General features: G+C 49.1%; 1 protein-coding gene across 1 annotated transcript in view; it reads right to left on the bottom strand.

Moving 5' to 3' along the window:
- LOC147527053 (Ig heavy chain Mem5-like) overlaps positions 1 to 7,054 on the bottom strand; it is a 31,687-nt gene extending 24,633 nt beyond the window's left edge. The window contains exons 1-2 of the mRNA XM_086626592.1: positions 6,997 to 7,054; positions 6,325 to 6,642 (exon numbers count right to left, since the gene is read on the bottom strand). Coding sequence (XP_086482718.1) covers positions 6,325 to 6,642; positions 6,997 to 7,054 — 376 coding nt within the window. The remainder of the gene's footprint in view (positions 1 to 6,324; positions 6,643 to 6,996) is intronic.
- Positions 7,055 to 18,132: the final 11,078 nt, after the last annotated feature.

Below are 18,132 nucleotides of genomic sequence, written 5' to 3'. Positions count from 1 at the left end.
CAAACCCCTGTCCATTATCTTTGGGCAGTCTTGGCTCACTGGGGAAGTTCCGCTGGACTGGAGGCTGGCGGGTGTTGCCCCCATTTACAAAAAAGGGCGGAAGGAGGATCCGGGGAACTACAGGCCTGTCAGTCTGACCTCGGTGACGGGCAAAGTCATGGAACAGGTTATCTTGAGTGCTATTAATGAGCACATACAGGTTAACTGGGTGACCAGGCCCAGTCAACATGGGTTTATGAAAGGCAGGTCTTGCCAATCAAACCTGATCACCTTCTATGACAGGGTGACCCGCCTGGCTGACGAGGGAAGGGCTGTGGATGTAGTTTTCCTTGACCTCAGTAAAGCCTTTGATACAGTTTCTCATAGTGTTCTGGTGGAGAAACTGGTAACTGCTGGCCTGGATAGGCACACCCTCCTTTGGGTTAAAAACTGGCTGGATGGCCGGGCCCAAAGAGTGGTGGTAAATGGGGCTAAATCCGGCTGGAGGCCGGTCACCAGTGGGGTTCCCCAGGGCTCAGTGCTGGGTCCGGTTCTGCTTAACGTCTTTATCAATGACCTGGATGAGGGGATTGAATGTACCCTCAGTAAGTTTGCGGACGACACCAAGCTGGGAGGCTGTGTCGATCTGCTCGAGGGTAGGGAGGCCCTTCAGAGGGATTTGAACAGACTGGATCGTTGGGCTGAGGCCAATGGCATGAGCTTTAATAAGGCCAAGTGCAGAGTCCTTCACTTGGAGTATAAAAACCCCAAGCATCGCTATAGGCTCGGGGAAGAGTGGCTGGAGAGCTGCCTGGCGGAGAAGGACCTGGGGGTGTTGGTTGACTACCGGCTTGATATGAGCCAGCAGTGTGCCCAGGTGGCCAAAAAGGCCAATGGGATACTGGCGTGTATCAAGAATAGTGTGACCAGCAGGAACAGGGAAGTGATCCTGCCCCTGTACTCGGCACTGGTGAGGCCGCACCTGGAATATTGTGCCCAGTTTTGGGCCCCTCGCTTTAAGAGAGATATTGAGCTCCTGGAGCGGGTCCAGAGAAGGGCGACTAAACTGGTCAAGGGGCTGGAAAATAAAACTTATGAGGAGCGGCTGAGGGAGTTGGGGCTGTTTAGCCTGGAGAAGAGGAGGCTGAGGGGAGACCTGATTACAGCCTACAAATACTTGAGAAGGGATGGTGGGGAGGTGGGGGAAGGGCTCTTTACATTAGTGATGGGTGATAGGACAAGAGGAAATGGGTATAAGCTTAGTCAGGGGAGATTCAGGTTGGATGTTAGAAAGTATTTCTTCTCTGAAAGGGTTGTCAGCCACTGGAATAGGCTGCCCAGGGAGGTGGTTGAGTCCCCATCCCTGGATGTGTTTAAGAATAGGGTGGATGATCTACTTAGGGATATGGTTTAATGGGGATTAGGGACGGTTGGACTGGATGATCTCTAAGGTCTTTTCCAACCTAGAAATCTATGAATCTATGAAAAGAAGCGTGGCCAGCAGGTTGAGAGAAGTGATTCTGCCCCTCTACTCTGCTCTTGTGAGATCCCACCTCAGGTATTGCGTTCAGCTCTGGGGACCCCAACACAGGAAGGACATGAAGCTGCTGGAGTGGGTCCAGAGGAGGGTCAGAAAAATGATCTGAGGGCTGGAGCACCTCTGCTATGAAGACAGGCTGAGAGAGTTGGGGCTGTTCAGCCTGGATAAGAGAAGGCTCTGGGGTGATCTTATTGCAGCTTTCCAGTATGTGAAGGGGCCTGCAAGAAAGCTGGAGAGGGACTTTTTACAAAGGCGTGTAGTGATAGGACAAGGGGCAATGTATTTAAAAAGGGTAGATTTTGATTGGATATAAGGAAGAAATTTTTCACTCAGAGGGTGGTGAGGCATTGGACCAGGTTGCCCAGAAAAGTTGTAGGTGCCCCATCCCTGGAAGTGTTCAAGGCCAGGTTGGATGAGGCTTTGGGCAACCTGGTGTAGTGGAGGGTGTCCCTGCCTGTGGCAGTGTCGTTTGAACTAGATGATCTTTGAGGTCCCTTCCAACCCACATCATTCTACGACTCCATGATTCATCAAAGGTCAGAGCATCGTTCATGGGGGCATTGTGATGTCAATAGACTACTGGGAGGATTAAATAATTCGCTTGGAACACAGCTGAAAATACGGGCAGAGGAATAGAGCTGGTAAAAGAAGCACGTTTCCCCTCCCTCATTTACCCTGTCAGACAAGGAATCTTTTGGATTTTTCTATTCGAAGCAGGAAGGTTTTGTACCAGAGAGTACAAAATCAAATCCCTTTGTCTTTGCCAAGATGGAATGGTGAGGAACCCACCCTCCAGTCCCAGAAACTGCTCTCAATGAATACACAAGAGAGACAAGGACCTCCCTCAGGCAGGAGAGGTTTGGCCCTATGCTGCCATCCTCAACCTGGTCGTTGCGAGATGGGTTGCAGTGCCCTGTGAGCAGAATGCCAGTCCAAGTGCAAAGTCTTAGGCCCCAGGATGAGGCAGAGGAGGCAGAGCATTAGGCCCTGCAGAGGAGGCAGGCTGGACAGAGGTGTCTAACACACAGGTAGAAGAGGAGGAAGCTGTTCCCACTGTGCTCTGCAGGGATGGGAGGGGAGGAAGAGTTGGGGGGCAGGTCAGGCTGCAAGAGGTCAGCACAGCTCCACAGAGCCGTGCAGAGCACAGGAGCATGCTGAGTTCTGGGGGACATCACCCCTTCCTTTCACTTACCTACGATGGGCAACAAGCCCACGCACGTGGCAGCCCACATGGCCAAGCCCGCTCTGTCTCGCCTCTCTCCAGCTTCTCTCTGCCTGCAGAACAGCTCTGCCCACATCTTGCCAGTCTGTGCCTCTGTCACTGCAGTCAGTCCTTGTCCCTCCTAGTCACCCCCTCGGCCAATGACAGCAGTGAAGGCGAGAGGCGGGGGCTGGAGGAGCAGAAGCAGCTGAAGCTGTTGGTGTCACACACTCCGGGTGTCTCTCACCCTGCAGGGAGCAATAACAGAGTGCTCGCTTGGCAGGAAAACCTTTGGTGGGCAAAGGGTGACGTGTTGCTCCAGAGCCATCCCCGACCTTCCTCTGAGGAAGGACTGTAGGGTGCTGTTGGGACTTTGGAGCTGGCGCTGGGGGTGGCAGGTTGTCCTCCCAGGGGCCTCCTGTGCCTTGGTGCTGCTGAGCTGCTGCTACTGGAGCCCAGCTCTGCTTGGACAGGGAAATGTGCTCCCAACTCTGCTCCCTCCACTATGACACAGCACTCTACTGCTCCACACATTCCCTCATGCTGACACTTCTCACCCTGCTTCTTCCTTGGCAATGGCCTGCAGACCCTCCCCCCAAGCAGCAAAGGGCTTTAAGATCTCTGGGCAGTAGAGATCTGGGTTGTCCTCAGTGCAGAAGGCCTGGGGCAGAACTGCAGCCTCAAGTCCTCAGCTCGTCCCCCAAAACTCCTGTGCACAGGACTCAGCACGGACCAGGCTGTTGGGGCTGCTCAGCAGAGCTCCGACACTCCCTTCTCTGTGCTCATCCTACTCACCAGGAACCCGGAGCTCCTCCTACAACCACAGGATGGGACACCTACTCAGTCCTGACACAGTGTCACTGTCACGATACGTACCTGCGTTTGGGGAGCACTGCCCGCTCTATGCTGCCCCTCTACAGACTCAATCCTTTCCCTCCCCTCTCTTTTCATGGCTGCTCCAACAGTCTTTTTGGGAGGGAACCCAGGACAAAGGTGGGAAAGGAAATCAGTTGAAATTGGTAGAGGAATCCATTGAAACTGGAGGCTTGAAACCAGGAAAAGAAGCAGGGGGTGCAGGGCCTGCAGGACCTGTCATGAAGATAGAGCCAAGCTCTTCTCAGCGGCATCCAATGATAGGACAAGGGGAAATGGATATAAGCTGGAACATAGAAGGTTCCGCTTAAACATGAGGAAGAACTTCTTCCCAGTAAGGGTAACAGAACACTGGAACAGGCTGCCCAGAGATGTTGTTGAGTCTCCTTCTCTGGAGATGTTCAAAACCCACCTGGACACGTTCTTGTGTGATCTGATCTAGGTGGTTCTGCTCCGGCAAGGGGATTAGACTAGACGATCCTTTGAGGTCCCTTCCAATTCCTAACATTCTGTGATTCTGTGATTCTGTGATCTAAGATGCACTGCAACACTTGCAGCTGTCCCAGCATGGAAAGACCTAAAAGGTTCCCTACGGCCCCAAGCGCATGGAGGGCTGCAGTGTTGTTCTGGTGCAGGACACCCTCCGTGTTTTCCTTGGTGGGATTCCTCGCAGAAATCCATGCTGGCTCTCAGTGTACACACATGAGCGTATCTGCACATAGAGCCAGCACTAACAACACAACGAAGAGACTATTCATCGTGTCAAGGGGAAAAGATGCTCTGCAGCCCAGCTCCTGCTGTTGCACCACTCTGGGGCTCCCTGAACAACATGAAATTTCAAAACTCAATTCAACTCTTCTTTTCCATGTTCAAATTTTAGTTCCTTAATGCTCACTGTGGTTTTTCCTAAAAAACCCTCTTTCCCTGACACTTTCTGCCTGTGGGAGACACTGAGAAGGAAGGAAGAGGGTTAACAGCCTAGTTACAGGAGTTTTTTGTGTGCTTGTGAGAGACTGCTGCTGCTTCTGCAGTACCTCTGCAACTGTTTCTAGGAAAAGCCAGCCCAGACTAGTCTTGAGAAGCCTTCTGGCAGCCAACCACAAAAGATATGGCTGGATTTAACCCCCCTCCTTCCAGTTCTGCCCTGGCCCTGCCTGTGTTTCAAACACTGGGCCCTTTTCCAGCTCTCTGCTGCTGCAGAAATAGGTGGCCGTGTCTGCAGCTGATGGCGAGAGCACTTCCAGGGAGAGCTGGTTCCTGGAGGGGTCTGCAGAGCTGGTGACTCTGGTCTGGAAGGATGAAGCAACGTGCTGGAGTCCCGTGAAAGGATACTGCAAGGCCAAATGCTGCAGGTCTCTGCCAGGAGTCTGACGAATCCAGTCCCAAGCATAGCTGCTATCAGCGATGGATACACCAGAGATGTGGCAGGTAAGTGTGAGAGACTCTGAGACCTTTCCCACCGTGGGCCCTGAGGCCTCTGTCTGCACCTGAGAAAGGGCACCTGCAACCCCAGAGACAAGGATGAACCAGGAATGAGAAGTCAAGCAATTGCTTCAACTACTGCACCACTTCCCTGGGCTTCTGCTTGTGATCTCTGGGATCCAGCAGATGTAAACACACATGCTCACATGTGCTTACTCTTCTTATAATCTCAGATCTGGGAGAGAAGCACAGACTTCTCCAATCTCTCAGAGAGCTCCCAAATCACCCTCTGTACTTACCCTGTTTCATCTGCTCACTCCTCAGGGAGCAAAATTCATGCCTCAACTGATCAAATCAAAGTCTTGCCCAAAAGCAGAGCAGGGCTATTCACACATCTCACCAGATGGGCCGTAACTGGATACTCATACTACAGGAAACAATGGAAATCATAGAAAGGTTTGGGTTGAAAGGGACCTTCGAGATCATCTAGTTCCAAAACCTCTGCCTTGGGCACAGACACCTTCCGCTACATCACGTTGCTCAAAGCCTCATCCAACCTGGCCTTGAACACTTCCAGTGATGGGTAGCCACAACTTCTCTGGGTAACCTGGTCCAGTACTTCGCCATTCTCATTGTAAAAATTTTCTTCCTTATATTTAATCTAAATCCTCCCTCTTTCAGTTTAAAGCCATTACCCCTTGTCTATCACTACATACCCTTGCAAAAAGTCCCTCTCCAGCTTTCTTGTAGGCCCTTTTGAGTAGTAGAAGGCTGCTAGAAGGTCTCCCCAGAGCCTTCTCTTCTCCAGCCAGAACGATCCCAAATCTCTTATATTGTCTTGACAGCACAGATGCTCCAGCCCTCAGATTATCTTTGTGACCATCTCCAGCAGCTCCATGTCCTTCTTATGTTGGAGACCGAAGACCTGAATACAGTACTGCAGGAGGGGTCCCAAGAGAGCACAGTAGGGGGACAGAATCACCTCCCTAGTTCTGCTCGCCACACTTGTAGCTAACTTGTTTACAAATGTGGAAGTTTGTTACCAACTTGCAAAACTTGTTTCCAGAGGTAAAGGACTTTGGGAGAGTGAGAGGAGAGACGGTTTGCAAGGCACATGGGAAGATGGCAAGCAGAAGGAGAGCAGAAGGGAACAGAATGAAGTAAAATGTTCCAGTCAGAATGAAACATGTGAAAACTGTGTGCTGTAACTCTGGGAGTAACCCTGAACCAACTGTGTGAGCAGACTCTTTTCCAGCTCTGAGGCCCAGAGGAGGGATGCTGGCAGGTTTGTGTTAAACTTGAGCTGAATTTCCTATCTCTGTGTGAACTGCACAGAAATAGCGGGAAGAGTCCTGGGGGTGCAGGGCACGCAGGGACAGAGATGACTCGGACCGGGAATTGTCCCGGGATGCTGTGGCTCGACCCTCCACTGCTGGCCCATAATTTGTAGCACCGAACGACCAGCACACAGACAGCATCTCGGGTGTGCCACCGGGTGCCTGACGGTACCACCAAACTGCATAATTCCCGAAGTCGAAGCCGGATCCCCGGCAGGAGAGGAGCACGGAGTCCCCGGGCGCTCGCAGCCCTCCGCCGTCCTCCGCCAGCCTCAGCTGCGCCCACAGCCCTGCGGACGGAGAGCGCGGGCAGCCGGGCAGGGCGCGCCCACGGCCCCGGCACGTTCCCCCCGCCGCCCCGGCGCCCCCCGCCCCGGCACAGCGACAGCCGCCACCCCGCTGTGTCCCGGCCGAGCCCCGCGCCCGGCACAGTGCCCGCCTGCCCTCCTCGGGGCTCAGCCGCGCCCGCTGCCGACACTGCGGCCGGCGCCCCGACAGCCTTCCTCCGCCTCCGCCTCTGCCTCTGCCCCGGGAGCGGGGGAGCAGCCGCAGCCCCGGGGCCCCGGCACGGGCAGGGCCGCCCGCGGGCAGCCCCGGCCCCGGGCCCAGCCCCGGCCTCGCTGCCCTCCCCGCCCGGCTCTCACCTGCCGGCCCCGCGGCCAAGGACAAGGCCAGGAGCCACGGCCCCAGCCCGGGCGCCATCGTGCCCCGCCGCGCCGGGGCCGGCCGGGGCACAAGGGCCCGGCGGGAGCCGCAGACGAGCCGAGCGGAGCCGCGCCCGGGCCCGCTCCTGCCCGCCCCGCCGGATCGGGCCCTCCGGGGCGGCCACGACGCCTCTGCCCGCCCCCAACACGCCCGCCCGGCCCGGCCCGGCCCGGCCCGGCCCCCCGCTGCCGCGGCCCCTTCGGGCAGGAGAAGGGGCGGTGCGGGGAGGGACGCGGGGCAGGGGCGGCGGCAGAGGAGGAGCGCGGCGCCCCGGAGAAGGAATGAAAGGGAAAATAACAAAGAGAGAGAAATAAACCCCAAGAAAGACAGGTGATGCAAATGAAAACAATTGCTCACCACCAACTGACCGAGGCCCAGCCATTCCCCGAGCAGCAGCCCCCCTGCCAACCTTCCCCCTAGTTTTATTGCTGATCATGATGTCCTGTGTTACGGAATATCCTGCACAATTGGTGGAAAAATACCAGAATATTTCACCATCCGAGTTGGACCAAAATGGAAAAGTACCTGACAAAAGTCAATTATCTCGGACCCTATAAACAGCCATTCCAAGCGACACCCTTTGAGGTCTCCTGGATCGCAACAGGCTGTGACCAGCATCTTCCCCTGGGCTAGGACGCCTCTCAGGTATGAACTCCACAGATCATCTGCTGACAAAGTTGACGGAAGGCAGCGGTGAAGTACTTTCCTTGAGACTCAACAATCGCCCGCTGAGGAATGCTGATGCATTGTATTTACTCTAAACTTGAGGGGGAAATTTTAAGTATTGGCTAGACTCTTCCATCTACCTCTCTACCTATCTAGGTGTTTGAATACACGCATTTGCCTTCATGACTGTGGATGTCTATATTTCACTGGATCCAAATATTTCTATCTGTTTGTCTATTATGTTTTATACATATGTACATATATAGAATCATAGAATCATAGAATCATAGAATGGTTAGGGCTGGAAGGGACCTTCAAAGGTCATCTAGTCCAACCTCCTTGCAAGGAACAGGGATATCTCCAACTAGATCAGGTTGCTCAGGGCCTCGTCCAACCTGGCCTTGAACGTCTCCAGGGATGGAGCATCCACCACCTCTCTGGGCAACCTGTTCCAGTGTTCTACAACTCTCATGGTAAAAAATTTTTTCCTAATATCCAATCTGAATCTACCTCCATTTTAAAACCATTACCCCTTGTCCTATCACAACAGGCCCTCCTGAACAGCCTCTCCCCATCTTTCTTGTAGGCCCCCTTGAGGTACTGGAAGACCGCTATAAGGTCACCCCGGAGCCTCCTCTTCTCTAGGCTGAACAGCCCCAACTCTTTCAGCCTGTCCTCATAGGAAAGGTGCTCCAGCCCTCTTATCATCTTCGTGGCCCTCCTCTGGACCCTCTCCAACTGGTCTATGTCCTTCTTATGTTAGGGACTCCAGAACTGGACGCAATACTCCAGGTGAGGTCTCACGAGGGCAGAGTAGAGGGGGAGATATACCTATTTTGACTTAGGATACCTGGTAGTAAGTTAGTGTGTTCTTGTTTTTTTCAAATCTGTAATTAAGGCACTATTTTAATTATAACATATCTTACCAAATCGTCTTGTAAATCTTCACATTGGTTCATCATCAAGTACTGATAAAATTTAATCATTGATTTATCTCATACCATTAATAAATCTTGAATTGCTTCTAAATCATAACCGTGTTAAAACATTCCATCTGAGAGAGCATCTTGCCTTTCACAGCTACTACTCTGATGACTTCCAGAAACAGCTTTTTACAGGAGTCTTGAGGAAAAGTAATTAGAGCGGTAAAAAAGTAGCACACAGAGAAGTCTGGAGAGCAATCCAGCATGATTATGTCTTGCATATTACTGGTGTCTGCTATATCTATGGTTGTCCTGGGTTTTACTGGGATAGAGTTAGCTTCTCATGGGAAGCTGGAAGGGGACACAGCACAGGCAGCTGACTCTGACAAGCCAGGGGGCTATTCAATACCATGTGAAATCATGCTCAGAGTATGTATTGGGGGAGCTAGCTGGGGGAGAGGGCCTTGCTTCGCAGATTGGGAGGGGGTTGAATTCTGGGTTCTGTGTGGTGAACAGTTGTGGCAGTCATTTTGTATTGTTCTTGCACTAGCATTTGTTGCGGCCGAAGACGGGGAAGCAAGACGCATCAATATGATGAGTAAAAAGGCTTCAGCTTTATTCTGTGATACTGCTCTTTTTATAGCATAGCTCGGTTCTGTGCACGCTTTCATGCGCTGTACTTAGCAAGCTAATTGGTCTAGCACTACTGTTCACGCGACAAGCACGAGTATGATACACACTGTGATTGGATACAGATTTCTATATTTGTTACAATATTTTAATATTTTTGCAGTTAGTATGTTTTGCTCAGAATCTTGTTTTTCATAGTTTCATCCTTCTTGTTTTTTTCCCAGGGACAGTGTGTTTTTCACAGCTTCAACCTACCTTCTTATCTCAAGGACAGTGTTCTTTTTATATTCGCTGATACACATTCCTTACTGTTAACACTTGGGCTGCAACATCTCCCCCTCTTTTTTCAAAAACGGCGTGCGCTATAGCTGACAAGCGTTGGGTCATACATTGCATTAAGCATGGTCCAAAAAGCAAGAGAAAGCCTAACAACAAAAGAGGCCCCAAGCACGTTTTGATGAGATCTCTCACCCAACCATCTATCCCCCAGGAAGTCAACCATCCATCGATGCCATCTACCTCTTTCAAGGCATGTAGTTTGTCCTTTAGTTGTTTAAGTTTTCTATGCACTGACTCTCCTGGACCTGTTAAATTCATACAACACATTCCTTCGATCTCTTCATAACCATGCCCATGGGCTAAAAGCAAATAGTCAATCGCTGCTCTGTTTTGCAATACTGCATGATTTACACTTTCTACATCTTTCGTTAATTCATCTAGAATGCTGGATGTTAAGTTTATCTCGTCACGAGCCCAGCAACCTAGTTGTTTTGCTAAGGTGAGCGCTTTTGCTGCTGCTAACCCTGGGAAAAGTGTGGAGGCAGCTACTCGTCCAAATTCACTCCAAAACATGGGATTGCCTACACTGCTACAGTCTAGATCATGTAGGCTTCTTTTTCTCCTGGTGTGATTTTCACTCCATTTTCTTAATAGGGATATATTGGGATGGAATAAGGCTAGTTGGCCTAAATAACAAGGACCTCCTTCTGGTTGTTTTGGAATGCCATTCCATGCCCTGTCTCCACAAATTAAGAAAATTCCTTCGGGCAACCTTCGAGGTTCAGTAATGTTGCTGCCATTGCAGCTCGAGTATAGAAAGCGAAGTACCGATGCGCTGTCAAGATTAGAATCTAAGGTTGCCCATAGTTTCCTGTTTTTATTTGAGCTGTTTGGGTCTAACGGCAAAAATGAAAACCATCCTCCTATTTTCCCAGCGTTAGTGTTTGCATGCATACTACCAAGCAGGTCTAATTCTTCTGGATCAGACTGGAGGGAAGCATTAAGTGCATGAATAAGCCGGCATTGTACTGCTCCGTCATACTGTTGAGGGGTCGCTCTATAGATCGTTGTGGTATTGAAGTTGCTATATGTTAGGTTAGTGGTGTTTACTAGCCCTCTAAAGGCTGCCACTTTCCATGTTGGTACTCCTATGAGACAGGTACGGAATGGGTTTCCAATACCACCCAGGGCTAGGCAGATTGATGACTGGTTTGTTTTGTTAGCAATGGTTACCCATATGTTGTCTCTCGGGCTGATGGAGTTGATTCCGTAGGTCATTTGGCACCAAACTAAGATTCCTGTTACTATGAATATTGTCTTACCAATAAACTCCTCCATTCTTATCATGACGTCTACACTGCTTCTGATATCTGGTACCCATCACTTGTGTCTTTTGTGCTACTTCTACAACAGTCAGTAGTTTTTGTAACCTAAAGGCTGCGTATGCTAATATAGCTTCTTCTGCACTTTCAAACAACGCAGTTAACCTTTGTCGTGAAGCGTTCTCTATTTTAAGCCAAGCAGCGAGCGCCTGGTATGGGTTAATATCTAAAGCGCGTCTACAATCTGCACAGCCTTGCACTGCGTCACGTTGCGATTCATGACATATGCGACTACAACCTCCACACTCTATAGTTATAATCTGTAAATTTCTACATCTACACCTACAGTGCGTTAGCGGGTATAATTTTGCAGCTTTGCGCGTGCGTATCAGACTACGGATAAAGGCAAAATCTATCTCGTCTGGATCAGAGTCGTCTAATATGTTCTTTGGAAGATTTAGCACTTCTTCTATTCTTCTGCAGAGAGGTCCGAGTCTTTGGGAACTCCTGGATTGCCTCCGCCTTCGCCTTTCAGTTCGCGCGTTGGGGGACATCTCCCCCTCTTTTTTCAAAATGGCAGCGAGTCGCTTTACATCTTGATGGCACTGTTCAACAATAGCCTGACCCGTACTGTTGTACGGAACACCTTTTCTATGTTCAATTCCCCAATCCGCTAAAAATGCAGCACATGCTGTTCCTGCGTATGCAGGAGCATTGTCTGTTTTGATGACTTGTGGTAAGCCAAGGGGCAGCAAATGCTGAAAGCCAATGTTGTTTTACACATCGGAAGGCGGTAGAAGGCGCTGGTGTCGCCCATACAGCTCTGCTGCAAGTGTCCACGGTGACGTGGATATGGCGCAGTGGACCAAAGGTGGGAAACTCAGTTACATCAGTTTGCCACACTCCTCTTGGTTGCAATCCTCGAGGGTTGGTGCCTTGCAGCGACGATGGCACGGGCTTGTGCTCGCGACAGTGCAAACTCTTTCTGAAGAGGTCGAGCAGATTGGTGAAAAAATTTGTGTGATCGATCAGTGACAGCGTTGCCCCTTTTTCTTTTCTCGCACGAATAAAACTCTGTGTAGGAGACTGGCAATTTCAGTTACTAGCATATTGTTTTGGTACAGCCTTGCAAAAGCAGTTTCTAGTATACTACTTCCCTTTCCGAGGGCCTTACTATTTCCACTATACCCAAGATTTCGCTGAGCAGGAGGGTGTCAATCGGCAGGGTCATTGTGGAGAAGGGAGGCAGGCACGGCACCTTCAGGGCGTCCCCTGTTTATCCATACAGTGTGCTCTGCAGCCTCCCTCAGCTCCGCTCTGAGCCATCTCTTTTCACCCTTAGCAGAGTCTACGACAAAGGTACTGACACGGCGTTGCCGCACGCGTGGCCAGTGCGTGCAACAAGGCTGCCCAGTATGTGCTCTGCCGGCTAACAGCGGTTTTTGTGAATCGCAACATGTTGTTCAATAACAATCCTCCTAGCTTCTCTTTTCAAAGTTACGTGCTTACAACTAAGTCCAATTAGTAATTCTTTGTCATTAATTTGGTACCAGTTAATTCTTTTCCTTCCAGTAGCTACGGGTGGAATCCATACACTTTCCGATCAGAGAAAAGACACAAAGCATATATACAAGCAACTTTCACACACATACTATACCTAACAATGAGAAACATAAGAACAGTTGATATATTAACATGAAATCTTCTATTACAAGTCTGTCCATTTGAACCATTCTCTTCATTCGGTGTTTCTGTGATCTCTGCTTGCTCTGCTAATTCTTGGATCTCCCCTTCTCTATTTGTAGTTTCAAAAGTCCTGGTTGGCTTTACGTTTCTTGCTGGTAACCAGTATGGACCTGTGGGAAGAACACAAACATACCCTCTTCCCCATGTAAGCAGAGGCGCAGGGCCATCCCATGAGTTGAGTCCAGCTTCTTATAACATGCTGTTGATTTTTCTGCAAAAATGGCACTGGGTTTAAAATTGTGATCCACAGCCATAGTATGTTGCCTAGAAGCAGACAAATTAAGAAAATTTAAAACATATGTGGCTTTGTCCAAGGATTCTTGCGGGGAAATATATGGAAGACTGCCCCTTTTTGTTTATCAAACATTTGTTTTAACGTTAAATGAGTTTGTTCAACAACAGCTTGTCCCATAGGTGAATGAGGGATACCGGTAGTGTGAGTCACTCTCCAATCCTGTAAAAAGGCACCATACTGGATCACTGTTTGTCCCAATTTTCTTTGGTACTCCCATGGTTTTCTTCAGTGTGAGCAGTAGCAATAACAAGGGCAGAAAACATATCAACAGTTACATGCACATATTTAGATCGATTAGACAATTGAATATAAGTAATATCAGTTTGCCATAATTCATTGGCACATAAACCTGTTGGATTTACTCCTGCTGGAGTATTTGAAGGCACAATACATTGACGGTCAGGGTAGGCACGTACAATTTGCTAAGCTTGATTTACTGTCTGACCTGACAGAGAGCATCATCTACTACCAATTGACAAACTGTAGGACTATTCATCATTTCTTGAGGCAGTACAATCCAATGATATTGTTGCGTGGGTCGTTCATTGTTAAGCACTGGAACTGAAAAGGCAAATCTAGGACAATCGTTAGGGTGCAAATAAATAAAAAAGTAAAAAGGTGAAATAACCCAATCTTCTAAATCAATTGCCATCAAATGCTAACATTCTGGAATCATAGTAGGATTTGGTACACCCGGTTGTAATGCACCCATTGGTGAAATGATTGTATTAATAGCTCTTAAATCTTTTAACATAAATCTCCATTTTCCTGATTTCTTTGGGATAACAAATATTGGAGGGAATTATATGTCCTAATTTGAGCTGTTCATTGACTAATTTTTGAGTTCAGTCCAGTCGCTCACCTTTTAGTGGCTACTGATCAACTCAGACCGGCTTGCCAGCTTGAGTCAGGGCTGGACATCAGTGACGTGCTAAAAATTTGAGGTTAGCCTCACATTCCACTGATTCAACAAATCCCGACCTCATAATGTACATGGGACATCAAAAACATATGGTTTCAAAACAGCTTGTTTGTTACCTGGGCCTACTACTAACAAGGTCTGTGCACTCTGCTGTGGGATCTGTGTTCCACCTACTCCGATCACAGCTGCCAGGGCTTGTATCAGAGGCCGAGAGGGCGGCCAGTCAGGATTTTTCATTATAGATACATCAGCCCCTGTGTCAACTAGGCCAGAAAAGCCTTCCCATTAATGATTACTGTTAAAGGAGGCTGTGCAGCTGTGATTGTCTGTGTCCAAAATTCTTTTGTGATAGCAGAGTGGCCTTTATTGTTGTTATACATGCAGCTTTTATAGATTATTACTCAGGCCACGATGTGTCCATGCGGCTCTCACCCAACTGTGATTGATTACAAACAATAGTGCACGCACCTATTTTAATTTTACTATTGGCTATGCCTAAAAAGGAGCTATTTTTTACTTGCTAAACTAAACATCATTTTCTCACACACTCTATATCAACTTCCAAACTCCTCATGTCAACTTCTCACACTCCCTGCACCAGCTGTTCACACTCCCTTTTCTTTCTCATCCTCTTTATCGGTGTTTCCCAACTTCAGAAAAGAGCACAGGCTTAAATCATCAAGGTCAAACCTCAACTGTAGCTGTGTGTATGATGCCACAACAACTCCCCCCTTTTTTGTTTTTCTGTGATCATTACTTGATTAACCGTACTCTGTACCGTCTGCTGGGAGCATAACAATAGGCAGGGGGTGATTATTACTATGCATAAAAGAACTACTAGCAAAATAATGTCTGCTTTATTAAAGATTTTAACCATCCTGTCAATTAAGAGCATTGATAAAGCAGAAGCTGTAGCATTAATTTGTTTTGCAAGCCAACAACCCAACTTATTCAGTGTAGTTAACACCTGTGCCACTCCAACTCCTGGTGCAAATATTGAAGCTGCAATGATTTTAGCTGGTTCCCAAAATTTTGCTTTATAGTGTTTCGAGCCCACATTGTGACACGCCTTTACTAAATCTGCAATCGTTTTTGCCCGATTTCTGATAAGATCAAGAGCTTATTGACAGTCTGTGTTAGCATTTTGAATGGCTAACTGGAATACCAACACATCTGCAGTAGCCGGATTTTCTGTTTATCTCTGAACTGCCATTTGTAGCTGATCAAAGAAATGCTCATAAGGTTCCTGTGCTCCCTGCCGAATGGAAGCAAAGGAAGCCTCCCCTGTCCCAAAAATCAGGGACACGTCTTAATGCTCTCGTAGCCAATTCAGTCAGCTGTTGGAAAGCCACTTGCTGTAACCCTGCCTGTGCCTAATTTTGACATGAGTGACATTTTATTCATCCCAAAATGTTTAGCTCTCGATTTAAGAGATTTAACACCTATAACACTTTAGCTATTGTTTCATTGGGAGATTTCCCCATCATTCTTGTTTTAAAAGCATATTCTCCAAAGTACCATGTGCGTGTTCTATGATCGGTTGCTCAGTAGGATTGTAAGAAATACCAGCAACATGCTTAATACTTTATGATGACAAAAATACATATGTCTGATAAGAAGTGTATGCCAAAGTTCCTGCGAGCGTAAACCACGAAGATCAACAACATTCACTGGTGGCATGATCATATTTTAACAGCTAGTACACAATTGTACGATTGAGCGGGCTTGTTGTCGTGTTAAACCAAATTGTCCCTTAATAGCGTCAGTATCCTGATGGTAGAAGTCCTGCAAGATTTTGCCTGTATTAACGAGTTTGGTACCAGAGCTGCACTCGTGAGAGGCTCAGCTCGCCTGTTCCCTTCTGCTATAGGCCCTGGAAGCGTGGTGTGCGCTCGCAGATGTACAATGGAATGTGCATGTTTACGGTTTTGCAACACTGATATTAACTGTTGAAATTGCTGGAACAAAAGAGGATTAGTTATTTCCCGCAATGCCGATCGAGACGATCCAAGTTACGATGTGCTCTCTCTTGGTACAACCTGGGCCACAGGCAGCGGCCGGGCGGGGGGGGGGGGGGGGGGGGGAGGGGGGGTCAGCCCTCCCTCGCCTCAGCCGGGCGGGGGGGCGATGACGACCCAGCAGCCCTGTGCCGCCCCCCCCTTGTTGTTGCTCTTGTTGTTGTTGCCGCAGCTCCGGCCGCTCGCGCTCCGTAACCGCCGCCGCCCCCTCCCGCCGAGGGGACCATCAGCCGCGAACGAACCGGCGCAGCGGGGCCCGCAGCGCGTCTTCGTCCTTTCCAGCCGCGGCTCGTTCCCGCACACGAGCGGCAGCGCCGAGGCAAACGCCGCCCGCGGCCCCGGCCGGCAGCAGCAGCGGCGTTCCCGGGGCGCCGCCGGGCGCGGTGGGCGGCGCGGCGCGGGGGTGCCGGTGTACCGACTTCGTTGGAAGAGGGGGAAAGAAATAAGTCTGTCTTTCGTTCGGGGTTCTGGATCAAAAGATTCGATGATGACTTTTCCAGGCCGGCAGCATCCCCACAGGTGGCTGCACGCCAAAGTTTAACGTCTATAGTGTCCCAAGTCCTTGTCAGGCCTCCGGTACATGGGCTGATACCCAAACCAGGAGTACCGGGAGTTTTATCAAGTTAGAACTGTTAGTAGTGCTGGTTTCTCTAGCACTTTGTCCCAATCGCTTACCTCCTCCTGTTGAGGCAGTTGTTGCTTTTTTGTGTTGTTTTTTTTTTTGTTTTGTTTTGTTTTTTTGTTTTTTTTTTGTTTTTTTTTTTTTCAGTCGCTTACTTCTTTTGCATACCCCCCTGCAATCAGGGGCCAATATCTTTTTCCAAGTTTTAGTCCACGCTCCTCTAAGAAGCTTTTCAACAACGACAATGCAACATCCTGTTCCATCATCTCGTTCCCAGGCTGTCATTGCAGCATTCCCATCCCGAACCAGACCTCGGTCTGCCTGACTCACCGGTCAGTCCGTAGCGCTACGATTCCGCCTCTCTCGGACGATCCGCCTCTCTCGGGCTATCCGCCTCTCTCGGGCTATCCGCCTCTCTCGGGCGCCGGGATGGCCGTCCTCTCTCTCGTCCGCGTTGTGGTCGTTGAAAACCCTCTTGATCACGTCGGGGTCACCAGATGTTGCGGCCGAAGACGGGGAAGCAAGACGCATCAATATGATGAGTAAAAAGGCTTCAGCTTTATTCTGTGACACTGCTCTTTTTATAGCATAGCTCGGTTCTGTGCACGCTTTCATGCGCTGTACTTAGCAAGTTAATTGGTCTAGCACTACTGTTCACGCGACAAGCACGAGTATGATACACACTGTGATTGGATACAGATTTCTATATTTGTTACAATATTTTAATATTTTTGCAGTTAGTATGTTTTGCTCAGAATCTTGTTTTTCATAGTTTCATCCTTCTTGTTTTTTTCCCAGGGACAGTGTGTTTTTCACAGCTTCAACCTACCTTCTTATCTCAAGGACAGTGTTCTTTTTATATTCGCTGATACACATTCCTTACTGTTAACACTTGGGCTGCAACAAGCATTGTCATAGTTATTATCCCTTCCTGTTTTTCTTGTAATGTCCCGTTAAATTGTCCTTATCCCAACCCACCAGTTTTGCCCTTTTCTCCCAATTTTCTCCTCCCCACTCCAACGAGTAGGAGGAGTGAATGATTACCGACAATGGTGTGGGGTGTTCTGTTAGATCTCATGGTACGTTGCTCTTTTATGAAGTTGCAGACACAGGTACACGCACATGTGATGAGGTTGTACAACTCCATACACAAACCTGGAGCCTGGCTTTGGAAGGATGAGGAATAACAAGCACTCCCATTGGATTGGATGACTGGCTGCTTCCTGGAGCCTTAGGAGCCTACTGCTGGCCACAGCTTGTTGGTGGAGGCAGCATTCCTAGGCAGAGTGGAGGGAAGAGAATTCAATCACACTCAAAGGACACTGCCGGAGGATTTCAGGGGGAATATGGTGGCATCTTGGCAGCGCATGAGGTCAGGAAGAAAGACTAGAGATCTTCCCCCCTATCAGAAACCCAACAATGCAAGACTACACCCAAAGCATTTCCAGCCACCAAGGACGTCTCTTAAAAGCTCTGGCTGGCTATCAGGCCTGATGCTGCCCTTTCAAGCTCTCCAGAAAGGGCACAAGAAAGGGGAGCACAAGAGGAGTCAGTTTTGCTCCTAGGATCGTAGAAGATTTGAGACTGTAATGGACCAATGGAAAAGGTCTAGTTTAACTGTTCTGCTCAAAGCAGGGTTGACCAGTGTTGAG

Source organism: Tauraco erythrolophus, chromosome 25 (genome assembly GCF_009769465.1).
Source record: "Tauraco erythrolophus isolate bTauEry1 chromosome 25, bTauEry1.pri, whole genome shotgun sequence".
Classification (NCBI taxonomy): domain Eukaryota; kingdom Metazoa; phylum Chordata; class Aves; order Musophagiformes; family Musophagidae; genus Tauraco; species Tauraco erythrolophus.
Note: the sequence above shows the minus strand (reverse complement) of the source record. Positions and strands in the feature narration are given on the sequence as shown.